Source organism: Scyliorhinus torazame, chromosome 18, assembly GCF_047496885.1.
Source record: "Scyliorhinus torazame isolate Kashiwa2021f chromosome 18, sScyTor2.1, whole genome shotgun sequence".
In the NCBI taxonomy this organism is placed as follows: Eukaryota; Metazoa; Chordata; class Chondrichthyes; order Carcharhiniformes; family Scyliorhinidae; genus Scyliorhinus; species Scyliorhinus torazame.
In genome coordinates this window covers 159,472,474-159,499,357 of record NC_092724.1, presented here as the reverse complement: position 1 = coordinate 159,499,357, position 26,884 = coordinate 159,472,474, and the positions used below count along the sequence as shown (strand labels likewise).

The following is a 26,884-nucleotide window of genomic DNA, read 5'->3' as shown; positions in this document are numbered from 1 at the left end:
TGAAAGGGAACATTCAGACTTGGGGAGTAAGGTGTGATAACCCACACGAGGATCACAGGGGATTGATAGCAGATATCCCCGTGGGACTCATAGAGTACGAGTGTCCTGGTAATGGGCAGAGGCCCACCCACCTGGGAGTTGTTAATTCAGCCCTTTAAATGCCAGCCCGGACCTGGACCAGCAGTGTTGGTAGCACCGGGCTGAGGCTCTGTTGTATGCTTTACAATGAATTATAAATAAACAAATGTGAAACTTCCAGGTCTCCTGGATTACTACTCCCCACTTTCATCCCCACAAGTTGCAAGAAACTCTAATCTATTGAACAATTGCAATGGCTGAGGTTCCTCCACTTCTACCTTCTCGATCCACTTACCTGCCTCATTTGCAGTCACACCCTCCTGTCCCTGGCCTTAACCTATGGGGTGAGATGGTTTCCCATGAATGAAGAACACTACAGAACTTTCAGAGACTGTTGTGGAAGGGAAGCTGGATTAATGACTGTGCACAAAAATGCTGATATCTTGTAGCCAGCTCTTGCTCTTGATAAACCCGATGGAAAAAAGGCACTTTCATAACAGGGAGGGACGTCAAAGTGATCAATTAAGTCAACTTTTGAATACCTTATCGAAAGCAACCCTGTTAAGACTCTCAGTCGGCAAATGGTGTGAAAGAAAAAAAAAGAATGAAAGTGCTTTGAATAAAATAATTTTTTAAAATCCTTAATCTCCTTGGTTTACAGTAAGAAGTCTTACAACACCAGGTTAAAGTCCAACAGGTTTTTTTTTGAATCACTAGCTTTCAGAGCACTGCTCCTTCTTCAGGTATAGGGGCTGGTTTAGCTCACTGGGCTAAATCGCCGGCTTTTAAAGCAGACCAAGGCATGCCAGCAGCACGGTTTAATTCCCGTACCAGCCTCCCCGAATAGGCGCCAGAATGTGGCGACTAGGGGCTTTTCACAGTAACTTAATTGAAACCTACTCGGGACAATAAGCGATCCCGGAGTGGAGAAGCTACGACATCTCCTTCGGAGCCTTCAACAGTCATTAATGAAGATGAACATCTTGCCAAGGTCATCCCCAGACCCCCCACTACTTGCCTTCAAACAACCACGCAACCTCAAACCATTGTTTGCAGCAAACTACCCAGCCTTCAGAACAGCGACACGAAACCACACAACCCTGCCATGGCAATCTCTGCAAGACGTGCCAGATCATCAACATGGGTACCACCATTACACGTGAGAACATCACCCACCAGGTACGCGGTACATACTCGTGCGACTCGGCCAACGTTGTCTACCTCATACGTGTGGTACATTGGCGAGACCATGCAGATGTTACGACAACGCATGAACAGACATCGCATGACAATCGCCAGGCAGGAATGTTCCCTTCCAGTCGGGGAACACTTCAGCAGTCAAGGGCATTTAGCCTCTGATCTTCGGGCAAGCGTTCTCCAAGGCGGCCTTCAGGACGTGCGACAACGCAGAATCGCCGAGCAGAAACCTATAGCCAAGTTCTGCACACGAGTACGGCCTCAACCAGGACCATGGATTCTTTTTAAAAAAATGTAGAGTACCCAATTCATTTTTCCAATTAAGGGGCAATTTAGCGTGTTCAATCCACCTACCATGCACATCTTTGGGTTGTGGGGGCGAAACCCACGCAAACACGGGGAGAATGTGAAAACTCCACACGGTCAGTGACCCAGGGCCGGGATCGAACCTGGGACCTCGGCGCCGTGAGACTGCAGTGCTAACCACTGTGCCACCGTGCTGCCCTGGGACCTTGGATTCATGTCGCATTACATTCACCCCCCACCATCTGGCCTGGGCTTGCGAAACCCTACCAACTGTTCTGGTTTGAGACAATTCACACCTCTTTAACCTGTGATTGCCCTTCTCTCTGGACCTGTAAAGACTTAATTACATGCAAAGACTCGCATTCAAAGTATCGTATTGCATCTTTGATTTTGTCAATATATATGTTTCTGGAACCCACCTCTTCATTCACCTGAGGAAACCTAAAATCGGGGGGGGGGGGGGGCAATAGTTTTGGTGACCCAGGATTGAGGCAGTGGTTACACAGCCTCCTGGTTTGCAACATAACTACGAAATGCAGTAAAAGCTGCAGACAAGGAAAATTCTGTGAAAAGCAAAGAAGAGGAGGGCTCTCCACAGATGACCCTGCCAATTAGGAGCACTTCCTCCACCTAGACCAGGAGGCATGCCTGAGGTGACTTAGATTCCACGAGATAGTGACTAAACTGTGACACCGGCTGCTCTGAGACAAAGCCAGCTCAAAGTGGCCATCAAGATCATAGTGGGGATTCAATTTATGTTTCTGGACTGGGTGACATCATGAACACTTCCCTGTATTTTGTCCATCAATGCATCTGGACAGTCATGGAGGCCAGCTATTCTAGAGAGGGGAGCATTTTCTCCTTCAGCAGGGCCAAGCAGAATGAGCAGACATGGAGCTTTGCCACGATAGTTCCCAAAGGTGCCAGGGCGTCTTGACTAGTTCTGTGGGCCTCATGTCAATGGAGAGAGGTACAGGAACTGCCAGGGCGAACATTCTACAAATGCACAGCTGAAGTGTGACCACTCCCAGTATGTCATCTCGGTTCCGGCAGCAGCCATGATGCATTTACCCGGCACCAGTCAGCTGTGTCCAACATCTTTGGGTCTCTATGGTTTCTTGAAATTAGGCTGAGATGCTCCCCATTATCTTGGTGTGTTGAGCAGACAACCATGTGAAGGCACATTCACTGACTTTTATCACCTGTATGTGACCATTAAACTTCTTCCAACACACATGCCAGGTCCTTAGGGACAGATCCCAAGATCTGACCTCTATTGCTACCAGCTCCCACTATGGAGGATTTTCCGTGAGTGTCTCCTATCCTTGCAGGCAGGTATGTCCTCCCTCATTCTGTTCACCTCCATGACGGGGGCCTCCAGAGACATGTCTGTGAATAACAGAGCTTTCTCTATGCCCTGCCCCTTCAGCTCCCTTGGGTGCAGTTGCATCAGTGGTATTCATAAGCAGCTTGTGGTGAATCAGTGAAACCTTCCTTTAATAGGACAAACTGCCTTTAAGAGCTTCAGGCTAACTAGGACACGTGCTAAGTTCTCATGCTATCTGGCCTCCAAATATATATGCAGCTATATTTTTTTTGATTCAATCCCATGTGGGAAGGTGAAGTAAGGTCCCCCCTTACGTTGTATGGCGGAAATTAGCGGTGGAGCATCGGAGAAAGAGGCTCTGGAGCAGCGGCAAAAACGAGGGGGAAATAACAAGATGGCGGAGGGCGGAGATCGAGCAGCATGGGGGCCAGACCAGCAGGAGTTCCTTAAGCGCTGTGTGGAGGAGCTTAAAAAGGAGATGCTGGCGCCAATGCTGTTGGCGATCGAGGGGCTGAAGGAGACACAGAAGGCCCAGGCGGTGGAGCTTCGTGAGGTGAGGGATAAAACGAATGAGAACGAGGACGAGATCCTGGGCCTGGCGGTAAAAATGGAAGCGCACGAGGCGGTGCACAGGAGGTGGGCCGAGAGACTCGAGGTCCTGGAGAACAGGTCGAGGAGGAAGAATCTCTGGATTCTGGGTCTCCCCGAAGGAGTGGAGGGAGCTGATGCCGGGGCGTATGTGAGTACGATGCTCCAGTCGCTGATGGGTGCGGAGGCCTCTCCGAACCCCCTGGAGCTGGAAGGGGCTCACCGGTGTAGCCACCTAAAATGGCTGATTCCCGAGTAAAATGGTCAAACCCCGATCTAAAATGGCGAACGAAAGAGGCCGATGGGAAAATCAGCCAACAGGACTCAAACGGACAGCTGCAGGCAAAACAGTGTATTCGGCTCTGGGGAAGTCGGCCCAGACCGATACCTGCAACCATTAACAGCACATCAACCCAGCCATCTGCATTCTAAGCAGCCACCCCCGGGAACAATTGCTACACATTAGCAACATAAAGCCGATCCAGACTTTTCGGCGCCAGCAGTGGCTGAGACAAAGAAAGGTGGACGACCACCCCCCGATCAAGAAATCGCCCCATTATTGGAGCATATCGAACCCAGTGATTGGGACCAAGTCCAATCACTTGGAACCAGGGTCAAGGTCCGACCCGAGAGGCGGGAAGCCCCTAGGGACTATAAAAAGAGGGGCCAAGTTCAGATCGACCCTTCTTCTCCTACTCGCAACCTTCGAGACCCTTCGACGAAAGAACAAGTAAGTCTTACTCCAGCGATCGCTACCAGATAGGTGTTCCAGACTATCGACCCGTACCAGCCTTTTTGAATCCCGCAGGCCAGACCCAATTCGATAGACCATTCGTTTCCCTGACCTGGTGGGCCATCACCAAAGTTAAGTATTGGCCTTTAGGGATAGGTAATAGTCTAGAAGTAGGATTATTGTATAAGTATTTGTTGCTGTATATAATAAATGATCGTTGATTTAACATTTACTAAGCGGTGTGCTGCATTATCAATCATTACTTGAGCTTGTACCACGTGGCGGTATCAGAAAAATACCTGGCGACAGAAATACAAAGGTGACAGAATTAGAGCTAATAAAACTAAGGCTAATAAGAGCAACACCGGGTCCTGGCGAGGAGACCCAAGGCTGATGAGCCGCCAAGGGCGATAGTGGCAAGGTTCCATCGCTTCGCGGACAAAGAAAGTGTTCTGAGATGGGCCAAGAAGGTGCGGAGCAGTAGATGGGAGAATGCGGTGATCCGAGTCTACCAGGATTGGAGCATGGAGGTGGCAAGGAGGAGAGCCTGCTTCAACCGGGCCAAGGCAGTGCTGCACAAAAAAAGAGTCAGGTTCGGCATGCTGCAGCCTGCGCGACTGTGGGTCACTTATCAGGACCGACACCATTATTTTGAAACACCAGAAGAGGCTTGGACCTTTATCCAAACGGAAAAATTGGACTCGAACTGAGGGGCTGTGGTTGTGAGGGGGGATGTTGGTTGTATACGGGGCTGTAAATATGGGTAAAGAATGGATGGGGATGTGGGTAGAGTTCTGGTTAAAATTCTTTTTTTTTCTGTAGACGAGATGGTGGGGAATGTGGGCGTCGGTGCTGGAGGGAGGTGAGACTCGGGGATGGGGGAACTGGGACAATGGCCACAACAGGAGCTGCGCCACAGGGGGCGGGGCTGGCTCAGGAAAGCGCGGGCTTTTTCCCGCGCTGGGGGGGGGGGGATGGAGGAAGATAAGGAGAAAGAGAGACTCCTACACGGGGAGATCAACGGGCAGGCGGGGAAGCCGGGGTCAGCAGAAGTCAGCTGACTCACGGAAGTAATATGGGGGGAGCAAAAGTGCTAGATGCGGATCTAGCGGGGAGGGAAGGGGGGGGGGGTAGGGAGGGACATTAGGGTTGCTGCTGCACTGTATGAGGGGGAACTGAACATGGAAGAGGTGGTCGGGGCGGGGGTTCCCCGTCTGGAGGAATGGAGGGTGCGGGAGGCGCGGGCACGGGACTGGCCTAAGTTAGGAGATGGCTAGTCGGCGGGGGCGGGGGGGGGGGGTGGGGGGGGGCGTTTAGACCCCCAATCCGGCTGATCACGTGGAATGTGAGAGGCCTAAATGGGCCAGTTAAGAGGGCCCAAGTGTTTGCGCACCTAAAGGGACTGAAGGCAGACGTGGCCATGCTTCAGGAGACACATCTGAATGTGGCAGATCGGGTCAGGTTAAGGAAGGGATGGGTAGGACAGGTGTTCCATTCGGGGCTGGATGCGAAGAATAGAGGGGTGGCAATATTGGTGGGGAAGCGGGTGTTGTTTGAGGCCAAGAACATAGTAGCGGACAATGGAGGCCGATACGTGATGGCGAGCGGTAGGTTGCAGGGGACGGAGGTGGTACTGGTGAATGTATATGCCCCGAACTGGGACGATGCTGGATTCATGAAACGGATGTTGGGGCGTATTCCAGACTTGGAGGTAGGGTGCTTGATAATGGGTGGGGATTTTAACACGGTGCTGGACCCAGCATTAGATCATTCCAGATCTAGGACGGGGAAGAGGCTGGCTGCGGCCAAGGTGCTTAGGGGGTTTATGGATCAGATGGGGGGAGTAGATCCGTGGAGATTTGCCAGGCCTTTGGCCAGAGAATTTTCTTTTTTCTCCCGCGTACATAAGGCCTACTCCCGGATAGATTTTTTTGTTCTGGGCAGGGCATTGATCCCGAAAGTGGAGGGAATGGAGTATTCGGCCATAGCCATTTCAGACCATGCCCCGCATTGGGTGGAACTAGAGGTGGGGGAGGAGAGGGACCAATGCCCGTTGTGGCGGTTGGATGTGGGACTGCTGGCAGACGAGGAAGTGTGTGGGAGGGTGCGGGGGTGCATTGAAAGGTATCTGGAGGCCAACGACAACGGGGAGGTGCAGGTGGGAGTAGTATGGGAGGTGCTGAAGGCGGTGGTCAGGGGAGAGTTAATTTCCATCAGGGCTCATAGGGTGAAGAGAAAGGGCAGGGAAAGGGAGAGGTTAGTGGGGGAGATTTTAAGGGTGGACAGGAGGTATGCAGAGGCTCCTGATGAGAGACTACTCAGGGAGAGACAAAGTCTCCAGACGGAGTTCGACCTGTTGACCACAGGGAAGGCAGAGGCACAGTGAAGGAAGGCACAGGGGGCGATATATGAATATGGGGAGAAGGCGAGTCGGATGCTGGCACATCAGCTCCGTAAGAGGATGGCAGCGAGGGAAATAGGTGGAATCAAGGATGGCAGGGGAACTACGGTGCGGAGTACGGTGAAAGTGAATGAGGCATTCAAGGCCTTTTACGAGGAGCTGTATAGGTCCCAGCCCCCAGGGGGAAAAGAGGGGATGCGACGATTTTTGGACCAACTGAGGTTCCCGAGGGTGGAGGAGCAGGAGGTGGCTGGTTTGGGGGCGCCAATTGGGGTGGAGGAGCTGGTTAAAGGACTGGGGAGCATGCAGGCAGGGAAGGCCCCGGGGCCAGATGGGTTCCCGGTGGAGTTTTATAGGAAGTTTGTAGACCTGTTAGCCCCGTTGCTGGTAAGGACCTTCAATGAAGCAAGGGAGGGGGGGACCCTGCCCCCGACAATGCCAGAGGCGATGATCTCTTTGATCTTGAAGCGGGATAAGGACCCACTGCAATGTGGGTCGTATAGACCGATCTCGCTCCTCAACGTAGATGCTAAGTTGCTGGCAAAAATGTTGGCTACCAGGATTGAGGAAAGTGTCCCAGGGGTGATTCATGAGGACCAGACGGGATTCGTAAAGGGTAGGCAGCTAAATACCAATGTGCGAAGGCTCCGAAATGTGATAATGATGCGAGTGTGGTCACGAACCGGCGGAGGTCGGAGTATTTCCGGCTGTATCGAGGGACGAGGCAGGGGTGCCCCCTGTCCCCTCTGCTGCTTGCATTGGCAATTGAACCTTGGCCATGGCGTTAATGGAGTCGGGGAAATGGAAGGGGGTGGTCCGATGGGGAGAGGAACATCGAGTGTCGCTGTACGTAGACGACCTGTTGCTGTATGTGGCGGATCCAGCAGTGAAGGGGATGGTTGAGGTCATGCAGATCCTAAGGGAGTTTGGAGACTTTTCGGGCTATAAGTTCAACGTGGGAAAGAGTGAGCTCTTTGTGGTGATCCGGGGGATCAGGGAAGAGGGATAGACGACCTACCGTTGAGGAGGGCGGAAAGGTGCTTTCGATACTTGGGGATTCAGGTAGCTAGGAGCTGGGGGGGCACTGCATAAACTTAATTTGACACAGCTGGTGGAACAGATGGAGGAGGATTTTAAAAGGTGGGACATGTTGCCACTCACGCTGGCGGGCAGGGTACAGTCGATTAAAATGGTGGTCCTCCCAAAGTTTCCTTTTGTGTTCCAGTGCCTTCCAATCGTGATCAACAAGGCCTTTTTTAAGAGGGTAGGCAGGAGCATTATGAGTTTTGTGTGGGCAAGCAAGACCCCGAGGGTAAGGAGGGGGTTCCTGGAGCGTAGCAGGGATAGAGGAGGGTTGGCGTTTCTGAATTTGGGTGGCTACTATTGGGCAGCCAACGTAGCGATGATCCGTAAGTGGGTGATGGAGGGAGAGGGGGCGGCGTGGAAGTGGTTGGAGATGGCGTCCTGCAAAGGAACGAGCCTGGGGGCGCTGGTGACGGCACCGCTGCCGCTCTCGCCGACAAGGTACACCACGAGCCCAGTGGTGGCGGCAACGCTAAAGATCTGGGGGCAGTGGAGATGACACAGGGGAGCGTTGGGAGTCTCGGTGTGGTCCCCGATTAGGGATAACCATCGGTTTGTCCCAGGAAGGATGGACGGGGGGTTTCAGAGCTAGCATCAGGCACTGATTAGAAGAATGGGGGACCTGTTCATCGATGGGACGTTTGCGAGCATAGGGGCGCTGGAGGAGAAATTTGGACTACCCCCGGGAAATGCCTTCAAGTACATGCAAGTGAGGGCGTTTGTGAGGCGGCAGGTGAGGGAATTCCTGCTGCTCCCGGCACAGGGGATTCAAGACAGGGTGATTTCGGGCATATGGGTCGGGGAGGGCAAGGTGTCGGCGATATACCAGAGATGAAAGAAGAGGGGGAGGCTTTGGTAGAGGAGCTGAAAGGTAAATGGGAAGAGGAGCTGGGGGAGGAGATTGAGGAGGGGCTGTGGGCTGATGCCCTAAATAGGGTTAATTCCTCTTCCTCGTGTGCCAGGCTTAGCCTGATACAGTTTAAGGTAGTGCACAGAGCGCATATGATGGGGGTGAGGCTGAGTAGGTTCTTTGGAGTGGAGGACAGATGTGGGATGTGCTCAGGAAGTCCGGCGAACCATGTCCATATGTTTTGGTCATGCCCGGCACTGGAGGGGTTTTGGAGGGGAGTTGCGGGAATAGTATCTAAGGTGGTGAAAGTCCGGGTCAAGCCAAGCTGGGGGCTAGCACTATTTGGAGTAGTGGACGAGCCGAGATTGCAGGAGGCGCAAGAGGCCGGCATTCTGGCCTTTGCGTCCCTAGCAGCCCGGCGAAGGATCTCGTTAATGTGGAAAGAGGCGAAGCCCCCTAGCGTGGAGGCCTGGATAAATGATATGGCTGGGTTTATCAAGTTGGAGAGGATAAAGTTTGCCTTAAGAGGGTCTGCGCAGGGGTTCCACAGGCGGTGGCAACCGTTCCTAGACTATCTCGCGGAGCGTTAGATGAAGGTCGGTCAGCAGCAACAGCAACCCGGGGGGTGGGTGGGGGGAGGAGGGAGGGAGGGGGAAGGTTTTTTTTTCTGGGGGGCATTTGAGCAAGAAAACACATGAATGATCCGGAAAACTGACATGTACAGGAGGAATCCAATGTACAAAGTTCTGTATCATATTGACTTGCCATGTTCATGTCTTGCTATGCGAGCTTTCTTTCTTTTTTGTTACGGGGGGGGGGCTTTGTTTGTATGGTTGAACATTTTGTTAAAAAACTCTTAATAAACATTTTTTTTTTAAAAGAAAGGAGAACCATGAGTATTTATTCACCGTGACTGGGAATGGATTGTAGAATCCAGCAACCGGGCAGGATATTGAGCAACTGCAGAAAATGGCACCTTCGCAGTCGAAATTGCCTGTTGATGCTATTTGCCGAGACTCACAAATAAAGAATGACAACTTGGGCAAGGTATGATAGAGCCCTACTTGTAACCGTGAAACTGTGACCCACTGGAAACCCTAAAGAACTCCACAGTCAATGAAACATAATCATTGTAATGTCGGAGCCAATGTGTGCACAGCAAGATCCCACAAAAACAATGCGATAGTGATCAGGTAATCTGTTTTCGTGAGGTGTGTTGTGAGATAAATATTGGCAAGGACAACGGGAGAACTTCTCTGATCTTTGAAACTGAGCCATGGATCTTTTACATCCACCTGAGAGGGTAGACGGAGCCTTGGTTTAATGGCTCATAGGAAAGATGGATTGGTGCTTCATGAAAGCAGGGGAGAAATTGGAACAAAGATCAATAGCACACTGTATCAATTGGAATTCAGTTACACACAAAATCCAAGTACTGAATGATTACCAACTGCACACTTTCTAAAAACAGAGTTTTTTCTTTCAGAATGGCTTGTGATTAGTTCATCTGAAATGTTTCCCAGTGCAGATGCCTTTGCAAGGCTGGAGTCATAACACCATGATTTAGCATAATCAAGGCTGTGCACATAATAATTATGAGCCATTTTCTGTGTTTGTTCTTAAAACATCAAAAATAGCATGGATTCCTGTTGGGAAATTTCAAAATGCACTGGAGAGCCATATTCAGTCAATCTCTTTTTATTATTATTTTGTAAAATCTGGCTTAATGTTGCATTTTAAAAATGTTTGTAATTATGCATGTCTTAAAAAGCCACGTTCCCAGACACCTCTCAGCATTGCTGTGTTATTAATCTCCCTGAACCCTCTGGTTACATTCTGCTGTCAATTCCACACCTAAACTTTCCTGTGATTTGGTTTGATAGAAATCACATCTAAAAGCTCCTTGGTTCTCTGGCTCATACTTCTGAATCTGTTTTTTGTTGTCCTGATTTCTCACCTGGAAGGCTCTTTCCCTTTGTTGTTATGTACTGAGAGATTACGCTAAATTCAGAATGGTGCTGAGATGGCAACAAAAAGAACCCTAGACAATGCCGTTGAGCACATTAGTTCCCTGCCTTAGATGTTATTCCTGTGACTAAAGGATTCCTCAGCTCACGTGATGCCACTGACTATAAACACACTGCAAGAGACAAAAGTCCTATGTGGGGAGAAATTTTGATGGAAATTTGTGTTCATCAAGGTGAAAAAAATTAGTGCTTGGGACACAATGTTCTCTCAGTCTTGCCACCAGCATTTTTAGGTCAGGCAGAGCATAGATTAAGAACAGAATAAAACTACCAGATTCCGGAATATAACACAGGTTAAATTTAGAACCAAGCTTCTTCCAATTAGAGCTTACTTTTTCTTTTATTTTTTTCCCTTCATTTTTGGAATGTGACCATCGCTGGCTCGGCCAGATTTGTTGTTCATCCAGAATTGCCCTTGAGCAGGTGATGGTGAGCTGCCTTTTTGAATTACTGCAGCCCATGTGGTGTTTGTACACTGTTACGGAGGGAATTGCAGAGTTCTGACCCAACAACACTGTGGCGGGGTAGCACGATGGCACAGTAGTTAGCACTGCCGTCTCACAGCGCCAGGGACCCGGATTCGATTCCGGCCTTGGGTGACTGTCTGTGTGGAGTTTGCACGTTCTCCCCACGTCTATGTGCGTTTCCTCCCACAGTCCAAATCTGTGCGGGTTAGGTGGATTGGCCATGTTAAATTGCCCCTTAGTGTCCAAGGATGTGCAGTCTAGTTTATGGGGTTTTGGGTGTCGGGCAGGGTGGATGGGGCGTAGACCTGGGTGGAGTGTCCTGTCAGAGAGTGGGTGCAGACTTGATGGACTGAATGGCTTCCTTCTGCACTGTAGGGATTCTATGAATCTATAACAGTGCAAGTACGGCGATATATTTCCCAGTCAGGATAGGGGCATACTATGCAGATGATGGCATCCCTTGACCTTCTAGGTGACATACGTTGTGGGCTTGGAAGATTCCACCTTGGTGAATGCTGCGATGCATCTTGTAGATGATACATATTGCAATCACCGTGTGCTGATGGTCGAGGGAGTGAATGCTAAAAGTGGTGCATGGGTTGCCGATCAAGTGGGCTGCATTGTTCTGGATGGTTTTTACCTTCTAGAGCATTGTTGGAGTTGCACTCATCCAGGCAAGTGGAGAGTATTCCATTACACTCCTGACTTGTGCCTTGTAGATGGCGGACAGGCTTTGGGGAGTCAGGAGTTGAGTTACTCGCTGTAGAATTCCTTGTCTTTGACCTGTCCTGGTAGCCACAACTTTTATATGGTTGGTCCCGTTTAGCCTCTGGTCAATGGGAGCCCCAGATGTCACCTTTTTTGCCGTTAACATTTAATTAACAAGTTTGCAGATACATAAACCTCTGGAAGGGGTAGATTCCACAGCGAGTGCTCACTGATCCTTCAGCTCCCGCAGACGGGGAATTTCAGATTTTATTGTAATGGCTGAGGTGTTGTAGGCCGAAGCTCCTCCAGCCACTGTTTTCTAGCAAGATCCACAATGCCATATAGCGACTGCTCTGAGCTTCATCTTTGTCTTCGTACAGAAGGAGCAGGTGTAGTTTGCGTGCTGACTGATCTCGATCTTCTTCACCATTTTGCAGAGGGAAGCTTCGTACTGGATCCCGTATTTCCAGACAATTCTCACCTTTTTGGTGCGTTTTGTCATCTTGGTGGCTGGAGCAGAGAGGGTCCAGATGTCACTTTTAAGAGTATCTCCGCCTGCAGTACTGTGATGTTCCCATTTTTCAGGCACTGTCCTCTGGCCTCCTGGAGATTGCTAATTTAGTGCTGAGTGGCTTTGAGGAATGGTTTTCTGCTGTATACCTTGATCTCTTATATCCACCAGGAAGGCTTTGACCCTTGTGGATTGGATTTAAACTAAGTCTCAGGAGTGAAAGAACAGTAACTTTAGGCCCCAAAAAGTGTCCAATCACCTCAGCTTACCCTGAAAGGGAACGTATTTCAAAAATTTGAACACCAGGTGAAGCTAGCTGCTACTATACGGTGGCAATACGAGTGGTGTTCACCACTAACAGGATTCTGACGTCAGGCCAAAAAGTATTCTGCCTATCACACAAATGAGTAATGTGGTATATGGATTTCAGTGCTACTGTGATGCTACCTTAAAAAGAAATCTCACGACTTCCAGTTGCAGCTATGCGGAGCTAAGCCGCACGATTCGGCAGCTCCCGCTATCACGGACTTTCGGGCTCTTTAGAGGAGTCTCAACGGGAATTTTTTTTTACGATGATCCGTGGGGAAGGGCAGAGCAAGGTCCTCCTTCACCTTTTATGGACTGGAGCAGAAGTGAAACGGCCAAAAAAACGGCATTGGAGCAGCGGGAAAAGCGAGGGGATGGCGACGGCCAGGGACAAAGCGGAATGCGGGCCGGAGCTGCAGGAGTTCATCAAGCGCTGCTTCGAGGAGCTGCGGAAGGAGATGCTGGCGCCTATGTTGTCGGTGATTGAAGGACTAGGGATGACCCAGAAGGCTAACGAGGTAAAGATCCAGGAGGTGCAGAAAAGAGTCAGTGAGAATGAGGACGAGATCTTAGGCCTGGCGGTGAGAATGGAGGAGCATGAAGCTCTGCACAAGAGGTGGGCGGGAAGATTCGAAGACCTGGAGAACAGGTCGAGGAGAAAGAACTTGCGGATCCTGGGTCTCCCTGAAGGAGTGGAGGGAGCCGATGCCGGGGCATATGCGAGCACGATGCTTGAGGCGATGATGGGCGCGGAGGCCCCTTCGAGGCCTCTGGAGCTGGATGGGGCACACCGGGCGTTGGCGAGGAGGCCCAAGGCTAACGAGCCGCCAAGTGCGATTGTGGTGAGATTTCACCGTTTCACGGACAGAGAGAGGGTCTTGAAATGGGCCAAGAAGGAGCGGAGCAGCAGATGGGACAATGCGGAGATCCGAATATACCCGGACTGGAGCACGGAGGTTGCAAAGGGAAGAGCGGGTTTCAACCGGGCCAAGGCGGTGTTGCACCGGAAAGGAGTGAGATTTGGAATGCTGCAGCCAGCGCGATTGTGGGTCACATACAAGGATCAGCACCATTATTTTGAAACGCCTGAAGAGGCGTGGACCTTTATTCAAACCGAAAAGCTGGACTCAAACTGAGGGTTTGTGAGGGTGGGGGGGGGGATGTTCGATGTTTGTTGTATATAGGGTGTTAAGCACGCGCAGGAAATGTTACACGGGCTGGGGGGACAGAGGGGGATTGCGATGGGGGAAAAGAGACAGGAGCTGCGCCAGAGGGGGCGGGGTAGGCTTAGGAAAGCGCATTATTTTTCCCCCGCGTTAGGGAAGAAAGGCGGGAGGGGGAATGGAGGAACGCACACTGATTGGGAGATTCCCACACGGGGAGGTCAATGGGACGGCGGGGGAAGCCGGGGTCAGCAGGTGTCAGCTGACTTACGGGAGTGATATGCGGGGAGCAAAATAGCTAGACACGGGTCTAGCGGGGGGAGGGGAGGGGGAAAGGGGGGGGGGGAAGGGTTGCTGCTGCGCTGGCTGAAGGGGAATGGGGCACAGAAGAGGTGGTCAGGATGGGGGTCTCCCGGCTGGGGGACCGGAGGGTGAGGGTGGCACGGACACGGGACTGGCCTAGAAAAGGAGATGGCTAGTCGGCCGGGGGGGGCAATCCGGCTGATAACGTGGAATGTGAGGGGCCTGAATGGGCCGGTAAAGAGGGCCCGAGTGTTCGCGCACTTAAAGAGACTGAAGGCAGACGTGGTCATGCTCCAAGAGACACATTTGAAGGTGGCGGATCAGGTCAGGTTAAGAAAGGGGTGGGTACGACAGGTATTCCATTCGGGGGTAGACGCGAAGAACAGAGGGGTGGCAATATTGGTGGGGAAGCGGGTGTCGTTTGAGGTCAAGAATATCGTAGTGGACAACGGAGGGCGATATGTGATGGTGAGCGGTAAGTTGCAGGGATGTGGGTGGTATTGGTAAATGTATACGCCCCGAACAGGGATGATGCCAGATTCATGAAGCGCATGCTGGGGCGCATTCCGGACCTGGAGGTAGGAGGCCTGATAATGGGCGGGGATTTCAATACGGTGTTGGACCCAGCACTGGACCGCTCCAGGTCGAGGACTGGAAAGAGGCCGGCGGCGGCCAAGGTGCTTAGGGGGTTTATGGATCAGATGGGGGGAGTGGACCCGTGGAGGTTTGCCAGGCCGCAGGCCAGGGAATTTTCTTTTTTCTCCCACGTCCACAAAGCCTACTCCCGGATAGATTTTTTTGTTCTGGGCAGGGCGCTGATCCCGAAAGTGGAGGGAACGGAGTATTCGGCCATAGCCGTTTCAGATCGCGCCCCGCACTGGGTAGAACTGGAGTTGGGAGAGAAGAGGGACCAACACCCGCTGTGGCGGTTGGATGTGGGACTGCTGGCAGATGAGGTGGTGTGTGAGAGTTGGATGGGGTGCATCGAAAGGTACTTGGAGGTCAACAAAAACTGGGAGGTGCGGGTGGGGGTGGTATGGGAGGCGCTGAGGGCGGTGATCAGGGGACAGCTAATCTCCATTAGGGCTCATAGGGAGAAGATAGAGGGCATGGAAAGGGAGAGGTTAGTGGGGGAGATTTTAAGAGTGGACAGGAGATACGCTGAGGCCCCTGAAGAGGGGTTACTTGGGGAAAGACGACGTCTCCAGACGAAGTTTGATCTGTTGACCACAGGGAAGGCAGAGGCACAGTGGAGGAAGGCGCAGGGGGCGACCTACGAGTATGGGGAGAAGGCGAGTCGGATGCTGGCACACCAGCTCCGTAAGAGGGTGGCAGCGAGGGAAATAGGGGGAGTCAAGGATGGAAGGGGAGCCACAGTGCGGAGTGCGACGAAAATAAATGAGGCATTCAAGGCCTTCTATGAGGAGCTGTACAGATCCCAGCCCCCAGCGGGGGAAGAGGGGATGAGACGATTCCTAGACCAATTGAGATTCCCGAGGGTGGAGGAGCAAGAGGTGGCTGGTTTGGGGGCACCAATTGGGTTGGAGGAGCAAGGGTTTGGGAAGTATGCAGGCAGGGAAGGCCCCGGGACCGGATGGGTTCCCGGTGGAGTTCTACAGGAAGTACGTAGACCTGTTGACCCCACTACTGGTGAGGACCTTTAATGAGGCAAGGGAGGAAGGGGCCCTGCCCCCGACAATGTCGGAGGCGACGATTTCTTTGATCCTAAAGCGGGACAAGGACCCACTGCAATGTGGATCGTACAGGCCGATCTTGCTCCTCAACGTGGATGCTAAGTTGCTGGCAAAAGTGCTGGCTACGAGAATTGAGGACTGTGTCCTGGGGGTGATCCACGAGGACCAGGCGGGATTTGTAAAGGGCAGGCAACTAAACACCAATGAGCGGCGGCTCTTAAACGTGATAATGATGCCATCGGTGGAGGGAGTGGCGGAGATAGTGGCAGCTATGGACGCGGAGAAGGCCTTTGACCGAGTAGAGTGGGAGTACCTCTGGGAAGTGCTGCGTAGGTTTGGGTTCGGGGGAGGGTTTATCAGTTGGCTTAAGCTCCTTTACAGAGCCCCGGTGGCGAGTGTGGTGACGAATCGGCGGAGGTCGGAGTATTTTCGGCTGTACCGTGGGACGAGGCAGGGGTGCCCCCTGTCCCCCCTGTTGTTTGCATTGGCGATTGAACCCTTGGCCATATCATTGAGGGAGTCTAGGAAATGGAGGGGGTGGTCCGAGGGGGAGAAGAGCATCGAGTGTCGCTTTATGCGGACGACCTGTTGCTGTATGTGGCGGATCCAGTGGAGGGGATGGTGGAGGTCATGCAGACTTTAAGGGAGTTTGGGGATTTTTTGGGCTATAAGCTCAATGTAGGGAAGAGTGAGCTTTTTGTAGTGCAGGCAGGGGACCAAGAAAGGGGAATAGGTGAGCTACCGCTGAGGAGGGCGGAGGGGAGCTTTTGGTACCTGGGGATCCAGATAGCCAGGAGTTGGGGGGCCCTACATAAACTGAATCTGACGAGGTTGGTGGAGCAAATGGAGGAGGACTTCAAAAGATGGGACATGTTACCGCTCTCGCTAGCGGGTAGAGTGCAGTCGGTCAAAATGGTGGTCATTCCGAAGTTTCTTTTTGTGTTTCAGTGCCTTCCCATCGTGATCACCAAGGCCTTTTTTAAGAGAGTAGGCAGTAGTATTATGGGGTTTGTGTGGGCGAATAGGACCCCGAGGGTAAGGAGAGGGTTTCTGGAACGCAGCAGTGACCGAGGAGGGTTGGCGCTGCCGAACCTAGGGTGTTACTACTGGGCAGCAAATGTGGCGATGATCTGTAAGTGGGTGATGGAGGGGGAGGGGGCGGCATGGAAGAGGTTGGAGATGGTGTCCTGGAAAGGAAAGAGTTTGGGGGCGCTGGTGACGGCACCACTGCCGCTCTCGCCGTCAAAGTACACCACAAGTCCGGTGGTGGTGGCAACGCTAAAGATCTGGGGCCAGTGGAGACGGCACAGGGGTGCAATGGGAGCCTTAGTGTGGTCCCCGATCAGGGGTAATCACCGGTTTGTCCCAGGGAGGATGGACGGGGGGTTTCAGAGCTGGCATCGGGCGGGGATTAGATGAATGGGGGACCTGTTCATTGATGGGACGTTTGCGAGCCTAGGGGCACTAGAGGAGAAGTTTGAGATACCCCCGGGAAATGCTTTTAGATACATGTAGGCGAGGGCGTTTGTGAGGCGGCAGGTGAGGGAATTCCCGTTGCTGCCGGCACAGGAAATTCAAGACAGGGTGATCTCGGGTGTATGGGTCGGGGAGGGCAAGGTGTCGGCAATATACCAGGAGATGAAAGAAGAGGGTGAAGCGCTGGTAGAGGAGCTGAAGGGTAAATGGGAGGAGAAGCTGGGGGAGGAGATTGAGGAGGGGTTATGGGCTGATGCCCTAGGTAGGGTTAATTCCTCCTCCTCGTGTGCCAGGCTCAGCCTGATACAATTTAAGGTGGTTCACAGAGCGCACTTGACGGGGGCGAGGTTGAGTAGGTTTTTTGGGGTAGAGGACAGATGTGGAAGGTGCTCAGGGAGTCCGGCGAACCATGTCCATATGTTTTGGTCATGCCCGGCACTGGAGGGGTTCTGGAGAGGAGAGGCGGGAACAATATCTCAGGTGGTGAAAGTCCGGGTCAAGCCAAGCTGGGGGCTAGCAATATTTGGAGTAGCGGACGAGCCGGGATTGCAGGAGGCAAAAGAGGCCGGCATTCTGGCCTTTGCGTCCCTAGTAGCCCGGCGAAGGATCTTACTAATGTGGAAGGAGGCGAAGCCCCCCAGCGTGGAGGCCTGGATAAATGACATGGCTGGGTTCATTAAGCTGGAGAGGATAAAGTTTGCCTTGAGAGGGTCTGCGCAGGGGTTCTACAGGCAGTGGCAGCCGTTCCTAGACTATCTCGCGGAGCGTTAGAGGAAGGTCGGTCAGCAGCAGCAACCCAGGGGGGGGGGGATGTCTTGTGAAGGGGGGGGTTGCCTAGGGGGTGTTTGAGCAAGAGAACACATGAAAGATTTGGGAAACTGGCATGTACGGGAGAGAGCCAGTGTACAAAGCTATGTAACATATCGTTTTACCATGTATATATCTTGCTATGTGCGTTTTCTTTCTATTTTGTTACAAGGGGGGGGGGGGGGGTTTATTGTTTGTAAGGGTGAAAAATTGTGTTAAAAAACTTTGATAAACATATTTTTAAAAAAAGAAAGAAATCTCACGTTCACATGTCCGACCTTGGCCTGCTGCAATGTTCCAGTGATGCCAAGCACAAACTGGAGGAACAGCACCTCATCTTCCGATTAGGCTGTTACAGCCTTCCGGACTGAACACGGAGTTCAAAAACTTCAGAACTCTCCCCCCCACCTTTCTATCAATTTATTTTCATTTCTTCAATTTTTCAGTTTTTCCTTTACCATTGTTCTCCCTCCCCCACTCCACTTGGGCCAACTGTTCCTAGTTGCCCTTTGACACAGTGCTCACCTTTGTTCTGTCATTCACACATTCTAATCGCTTCATGTGCCAGTATCAACACTTTTCTTGCCTTTTTAAAAAATAAATTTGGAGTAGCCAATTCATTTTTCCCAATTAAGGGGCAATTTAGTGTGGCCAATCCACCTTCCTTGCACACCTTTGGGTCGTGAGGGCGAAACCCACGCAAACACGGGGAGTATGTGCAAACTCCACACGGACAGTGACCTGAGCCAGGATCAAAACTGGGACCTCAGAGCCATGAGGTAGCAGTGCTAACGGCTACGCCACCGTGCTGCCCTCTTCTTAGCCTTAATCACCCCATTTACATTTCTTTTGTCTTATGTCCTCGGCATCTTTGTCAATCTCCACCTATCGCTGGCCCCCTAACCAGCCCCACCACTCCAACCCCTCCACTACAGTATAAATCTGACCCCATTTCCAGTTCTCTTTAGTTATCCAGACTCGAAACGTTAGCTCCCTTTTCTCTGCACAGATGTTGTCTGACCTGCTGAGCTTGTCCAGTATTTTCTGTTTTTGTTAAAAAAAATATTGGCAGATAAAATCAAAGAAAATTCTAGTATGGTTTTAATCACTACATTACAGAAGGACATAATTGCTCTGGAGAGAGAGCAGAGGAGATTCACAAGAATGCTGCCAAGGCCTGAAAACTGCAGCTATGTGGAGAGTTTGCATAGGCTAGAGCTGTTTCCCTTAGAACAGAGGAGGTTAAGGGGTAACCTAATTGACGTGTTCACAATTATGAGGTACCTAGCTGTGGTTTCCCCTAGCTGAGGGGCCAAACACCAGGGGGCAATGATTTAAGGTGAGTAGTAGAAAGATTAGAGGATGCGATGGGTATCTGGAATTCACTGCCAATGTTGGTGGTTGAGGCTGAAATGTTCAACTAATTTAAAAGGTACCTGGATCTGCATCTGAAGTGTTGTAACCTGCAAGGCTGCTGACCAGGTGCTGGAAAGAGGGATTAAAATGAGCAGCTGGTTTCTTTTTTCTCTTTTTTGGCCGGTGTAAACACTTCAGGCTGAATGGCCTCTTTCTGCAGCGTAAACATTCCATGGTTCTATGTAGCCCATACGTCCTAAAGACTGGTAGATCATTTCAAACAGAATGTCCCTTTCATTGTTCGCAACAGACAAGTGACAGACCATATCCAACCAACTCGGGCTTGCAAAACTTAATACAAAATGTCCAACATTAGATGGAATTCTGTGATTGGACAATATTTGCGAAATAATCCTCAGTGTGCGCACAACTACTCCAACAATCAATTTAAGATCATGTCAGTCAGGCTTGCAGTGTGGCTCCTTTGTGTGTAATGGAAGCTGCACATATTAATTCACAAGACTCTGTTCACAGGCGCAGGGCACAGAAATAACGGGGGCGATTCTCCGATATGGAGGCCAAGTGTTCGCGCCGTCGTGAACGCCGTCGCGTTTGACAACGGCGCGAACAGGGCCTGGGCACAACCTATTCTGGCCCTCATAGGGGGCCAGCACGGCGCTGGAGCGGTTCACGCCGTTCCAGCGACCTTACGCGGTGCCAAATGGGCGCCGCGCCAACCCGCGCATGAGCAGTTGGGGCAGCCCAATCCTGCGCATGCAACGTCCTACGTACGCCGGCCCCTCACCAACATGGGGCCGGTGTTCTGGGGCCGCGCGCGGAAGGAGATAGGCCCGGGTGGGGGGAGAGGCTGGCCCGCCGATCGGTGGGCCCTGATCGTGGGCCATACCCCATCGGAGGCCACCCCGGTGAAGGAGCCCCCCTCCCTCCCCCACAGGCCGCCCCACAAGCGTTCCCGCAGAGTTCTCGCCGGCAGCGACCAGGGGTGGACGGCACCGGTGGGAACCTGTCGTAGCAGCTGCTCGGCCCATCCGGCCGGAGAATCACCGCTCACCGGTTCTCCGAGCGGCGGTGCGAATCGCGCGCCGCTGGTTTCCGGGTGGGTGGGAGAATCACGTGCGGGGGTCAGGGTGGCGTGGCGCGATTCGCGCGGCGCCCCGGTGATTCTCCCATCCGGCGTGGTGGTGGTGGTGGGGGGGGGAGAATAGCGCCCCACATGTACACACATTGTGCCTTGTTCAGCTCAACAAAATAAATGACAGCTATTGGCTGGTTCATTTATCAGGGCACGTTGGCTAACCACTGGGCCATTCTGCAGCCCCTTGGGGCTAGTATATTGAGATGGATAGAAAACTGTTTGGTAGACAGGAAACAAAAGGAATAAATGGCTATTTTTCCGAATAGCAGGCAGTGACTAGTGGGGTACTGCAAGGTTTAATAATGGGACCCCAGAACCCTTAATATATATTAAGGATTTAGATGAGGAAACTAAATGGAACATCTCCAAATTTGCAGGTGGCAACAAGTTGGGTGGGTGGGTGAGCTGTGAGGAGGATGTAGAGATCCTTCAGTGTGATTTGGACAAGCTGAGTGAGTGGGCAACTGCATGGCAGATGCAGTATGATGTGGATAAATAGAAGGTTATCCACTTTGGTTGCAAAAACAGGAATGCATATTATTATATGAATGTTGTAAATTGAGAGAGGGGAATATTCAACGAGACTTACGTCCTGGTCCTGGGACCTAGGATGTGGACCTAGTGTCCACCACGTCTACTCTTGACCAAAATCTGCGACTGTGCTGGTGACTGTGCTGCTGAGTATGCTGCAGGAGTCAGTCCTCGGACCTCAACTGTTTACAATTTATATAAATGATCTGCAAGCAGGGGCAGAGTGTAACATAGCAAAATCTGTGGATGATACTAAAAGAGGTGGGAAAGCAGGCAGTGAAGAGGAGGTAAAGATTTTACAGACAGATACAGATAGGCTAAGAGAATGGGCCAAAGTTTGGCAGATGGGGTTTAATGTAGATTAGTGTGAGATTCTCCATTTTGGCTGAAAAAATAGAAAGGCAAATTATTATCCAAATGGAAAGCACATTTCAGACATGCCTGGGCAGAGGGATCTGGGTGTCTTTGTTCATGAATCGCTGAAAGTCGGTATGCATGTAATTAGGAAGGCAAATGGAATGTTAGCATTTATTGCAAAAGGACTGGAGTATAAAAGTAGAGAAGTGTTGTTGCAATTGTATAGGGTGTTGGTGAGACCACATCTGGAGTATCGTGTCCAGTTTTGGCCTCTTTATTTGAGGAAGGATGTGGTGGCATTGGAACAGTTCAGAGGAGGTTCACCAGATTGATTCCAGGGATGAAAGAGTTGGCGCATGAGGAGAGATCACAAAATTTGGCCTTATACTCGCTGGAGCTTAGAAGGATGAGAGGGCATCTAATCGAGGTGTATAAAATACTAAATGGGATTGATAAAGTAAACATGGACCAAATGTTCCCCCTTCTGGGCAATCTAAAACAAGAGGTCACAGATATAGGTTGAGAGGCGGTAGATTTAGAACTGGGAAAAGGAGGTAGTACTTCTCTCAGAGGGTGGTGAATTTGTGGAACTCACTGCCCCATATTGTGGTGGAATCTGAGTCATTAAATGGTTTCAAGACGGAGATAGATATATTTCTGATTTTAAAATCAGGTTAAAGGGATGTGGGGAACAGGTGGGGAGGTGGATTTGAGACCAGGAAGAGATCAGCCATGATCTGATTGAGTGGTGGAGCAGGCTCGAAGGGCTGAATTGCCTACATCTGCTCCTCATTCCTATGTTACTATGTATACAAGATTTTCTTAGTATTCACAAATATTGTGCAAACGAGATAAACTAGGCCAATAGGGTTTTGTTTGGCAAGGGCATTAAGGGAATGGAGTAAGGAGTTGAGGTACAGATCTAATCTGAGATGATTTTTTCAGCACAGTGATGTTGGGATGCACTGTCACAGCTGCCAGCTTTTGCATCAGATGTTAATCTGAGGCCCCACCTGTCCTCTCAGGTGCATAGCTGGCTTTGAAAGCAGACCAAGGCAGGCCAGCAGCGTGGGTTCAATTCCTGTACCAGCCTCCCCGGACAGGCACCGGAATGTGGCGACTAGGGGCTTTTCACAGTAACTTCATTTGAAGCCTACTTCTGACAATAAGCGATTTTCATTTCATTTCATTTTCACATAAAAGATCTCATGACACTAGCTGAAGAAGAGGTAGGGAAATATTCCCCATTGTCCGTGTCAATCTTTATCTCAACCAAATCACTAAAACAAATTAAAAGCAAAATTCTGTAGACCCAGAATATTGTGAGCAGTTTAATGTGCGAAAAATAGAGTCTCGCTTTGGGCACATATAGTGGGGTCTTCGGCGCCTGTAGCATCGAGAACAACCTGGCTATCAAAGGGGACTCTTGTTTTTTTTGGCCTTGGCAAGGAATGAACCCACCAAGGCCGCACTTACGTCACTTCCTGCTCGGCAATGCAGGAAGAGGTCGGGGCGCGATTTTCAAATGCCTCCCCGATCTTGCAATCCACCTCGGACCCTCCACCGTGGCCTCCGGACCCCCCCCCCCCCCCCCCCCCCCCCCACTGCCCCAACGTACCTCTGAGATGGTCCTCAAGCCACCTCTTAAGGGTTGGGCACCCCTGGGCCCGATCCCTGGCACAGGAAACCTGGCACCCAGACACCTTGGCACCACCAGCCTGGCACTCTGGCAGTGCCCCTGCCAGCATGGAAATATCACCCAAGCACACAGGCAGTGTCAAGGTGGCACTGCCAGGGTATCTGGGTGCCAGCAGGTACTCTGGGGCCTCCGATGGCCTGGGAGATCCACCCAGATGCCGTTATGCCTGGTCCACGGCGCCATGGCGAGGTCTCCCAGGTGCAAGTGTTCATTAGGCACCTCGGGAGAATCGGGGACACCATATTTAAATAAGCCTAATGGCTCATTTAAATATATTAATCTGGATCTTGCCTAGCGAGGGCGAGATCCTGATCGCGATGTCTCGCATGGCGTTTTGAGAGTTGCAAATCTCGCGAGAGGCTTCTCGGGATATTTAAAGGCCTCATTATGTCACTGATTTGGCCACGACGTGGCCATTCGATCACGCCCATTAAGTGGGTTTCTCACTCCACGGATGATGCTAGACTTGCTTGGTTTATCCAGCATTTTCTGTTTTTATTTCTTTCTTTATTTATTTAATAAATTTAGAGTACCCAATTATATATTTTTTCCAAATAAGGGGCAATTCAGTGTGGCCAATCCACCTAACCTGCACATCTTTGGGTTGTGAGGGTGAGAACCACGCAGACATGGGGAGAATGTGCAAACTCCACACGGACCGTGACCCGGGGCTGGGATTCGAACCCGAGTCCTCAGCACCGCAGTCCCAGTGCTAACCAATGTGCCACATTTCGCCCTATTTTCTGTTTTTATTACTTATCTGGTCATTTATCTCTGTTGTTTTTTGGACCTTGCAATGCTTGAATTAACTGCCGCATAGCCGAAGTTACAATAAGTGATTATACTTCAAAGAACTGATTGGCCAGAAAGTGCTTAAGGATGTCCTGAGATTGTGAAAGTTGCGAGAAAAATGCACCTTCTAATTGAACAGCGAAACTGACTCAAGTGGCTTAGTGGCCTATTCCTGTTCCTATGTTCCTTAACCTGTAACAATGATTACATGAAGAAAGTTACTTTAACAAGTTGCTTTTCCCAGTTCCTATCAATATCTGGAGAGAGATAGCTATTTGCACAGAATAAATTGAGCACCTTTCTCCAAAGCCGAGGAAACAAAGGATTGGAGAAGAGTAAAGTGAGTCAGAATTACATCTTCACTGATAAGAAATACATTTTAAAGTCAGATTGGAGGGAGATGAATTATTTCTCCCTTCAATGGATATGGATTACACAGGTTGTACTGCGTAGAAACAGGCCATTCGGCCCAACAAGCCCATGCTGGTATTTATGCTCCACTTGAACCTCCTATCACCTTTCATCATCTAAATCTACCATTAATGTTTGTCTGGCTTCCTCTTAGATGTACCTGTGTTCTCTGTAGTGGTGAATTTCACATTCTGATCACTTTTTGGGTAAAGATGTTTCATCTGAATTCCTTATAGGATTTCTTGGTGACCGACTTATACTGTATTGATGGCCTCTAGCTATGACTTCCACATGGGAAAATATTGTTTCTCCATCCACTTGATCAAAACCTTTCATAACTTTAAAGACGATTTTCAAAATGTGGTCCCTCCTCAGTCTTCATTTCTCCAAGAGAAGTGAAAAGAGATCCAGCCTGTCAACCTTCCCCTGATATGTATACCAATGCATTTCTGTGATCATCCTTGTTAATCTTCTCAGTGCCTCTATATCCTTTTTATAAAATGGTGACTAGAACTGCATGCAGTTCTCTAAGTGTGCTCTAACCAAGGTGTAATGCAGGTTTAGCAATAACCTCCCTAATGGTCAATTCTATTGATGGTCCCAATTTAAATTAATTTGGGAAATCTCAAATTCCGAGTCGTGAGAATCTACTAACATATAATTATTGGTATTAAAATTAGCCATCTCCTTCAGAGAGGCCACATAAATAATTAGTGTGGGAAATGGAAATGTAACACTGCAAGCAGAGGGTGCTCTTCTGAACTTGTCATTAGACACATTGGTGACGCTTTACCCTGCATCTGACCTGTGATATTTTTTTCACACAGGCTGCATTAGGTGGAAAATGTTTCTTTCCTCAGTAATGGCATCCAACAGACTGATGAGTACAGACCATAGACATTGCGATGCATCACTGCAACCACCTGAAGCATCAATCTTAGAATTATACAGTACAGAAGGAGTCACTTGGTATCCAATTAGTTCCATTCTCTTGATTTTCCCTATAACCCTTTTCAGGTATTTATGTAATTCCCTTTTGAAAGTTATTATTGAATCATTTTCCGTAGCCCTGTTTTTTTTTGTTCATGTATCAACCTTCACCCATTAAGAATTGGACCACTTTTGCCTGCTGTTTGTTACCTGTTCCTGAGTCTCCAGCTCCTTGTTTTGTATCTCCTTTTCTAATGCCTGGATCTGGTTGTAATAGCTTTCTGCGTCATTCTCCAAAGCCTAAATGATAAATCAGCAAAGAGAAAAAAAGTAATTTGCGTTACTGAATTGACACTTCAACCTTTAAAAAGACAAATGTGATGTCAAAGGACTTGTTTAAAGGAAGATATATTCACCATGTGATTCTCTAATCCTCCTACAATTTGAAGGATTGTCTGCAAACCGACTGTTTCTGTGGAAAGCTTCCTTCAAGCTACCATCGAAGGCACAGATCCTAAAAGCCTCTCAAGGCTCTCTAATCCCATTCATGATTTCACCAACAGAGGCTTCTACACAAAATCTCTGCATCTAGCCTGCCCATAACCAGTAACTTTTAAACTAGCAACATGGAAGAAGCACAGAGAGACATCAGAAAGTACAAACATAACCCACATTATAATATTCAGATTTACAAGACAAGTCAAAGAAATAGAGCAATGACCTCCTTCTGAAGTATGGTCACGGTTGTAGAAAACATTTTATACACGGTAAGTTCCCACAAACAGAAATGAAATAAATGATCCGATCATCTGCTTCAGTGATATTGGTTGGAGGATAAACAATCTCCAACACCCCAGTAGAATGCCCCTGCTCTTCTTCAAACTGTACCATTAATTTTTTGCATTCAGTTGAGTGGTTAGATAGGCCAGTATCTCTGACAGGGCAGTATTCCCTTTGCATTTCACTGGAGTTTCAGCCAGGATTCTGAGCTCAAATTTCTGAGGTGGGATTTGAAACCACACCTTCTGAGCCCACAGCCTCCTAATCCCACTGCCCTGCAAGTCTTATCCACCCACCCTCCCCCACCTTTTGTGGCCTCACCACTTTCCCATCATCTACTTCCTGCAACAAGGCAGACATTTTCTGCTCTTAAAATGAACGAACAGAAAACTGCAGGAGAGTGCATGTCAGGAGTGTAGAAGGAATAAAGTTTGTGCACTAATAGTGAGATCTTCAACTCAGATATTTCAAGAGTAAATTTCTATATACTGATGAAATCTAACTCATGAAACGTTTCGAATTATGTTGTTTACACAGTTTTCAAGTTTTTACGTATAAAATGGAATACCTTGGGGCAGCACGGTGGCGCAGTGGGTAGCACTGCTGCCTCACGGCGCCGAGGGCCCAGGTTTGATCCCTGCCCCGGGTCAGTGTCCGTGTGGTGTTTGCACATTCTCCCCAGGCCTGCATGGGTCTCACCTCCACAACCCAAAAAATAGTGCAGGGTAGGTGGGTTGGCCACGCTAAATTGAAAAGAAAAAATTGGGTACTCTAAATTCACATTTAAAAAAAACAAAACAAATAAATAAATAAAATGGAATTCCAAAATGATTCAGGGAAGATTTTT

At 50.0% G+C, this 26,884-nt stretch overlaps 1 protein-coding gene and 1 pseudogene across 8 annotated transcripts in view; both read right to left on the bottom strand.

Annotated features, from left to right (window-relative positions):
* Window positions 1-26,884, bottom strand: part of cep112 (centrosomal protein 112) — an 804,780-nt gene that overhangs the window by 45,222 nt on the left and 732,674 nt on the right. For all 8 annotated transcript variants that reach the window (XR_011936273.1, XM_072483741.1, XM_072483746.1 and 5 more), the window contains one exon: window positions 25,468-25,557. Coding sequence is in view for 7 of the 8 variants with exons in the window: in XM_072483741.1 (XP_072339842.1) it covers window positions 25,468-25,557 (90 nt within the window). In the remaining variant the exon portion in view is untranslated. The remainder of the gene's footprint in view (window positions 1-25,467; window positions 25,558-26,884) is intronic.
* LOC140395681 (large ribosomal subunit protein eL43-like) lies at window positions 11,992-12,267 on the bottom strand (annotated as a pseudogene).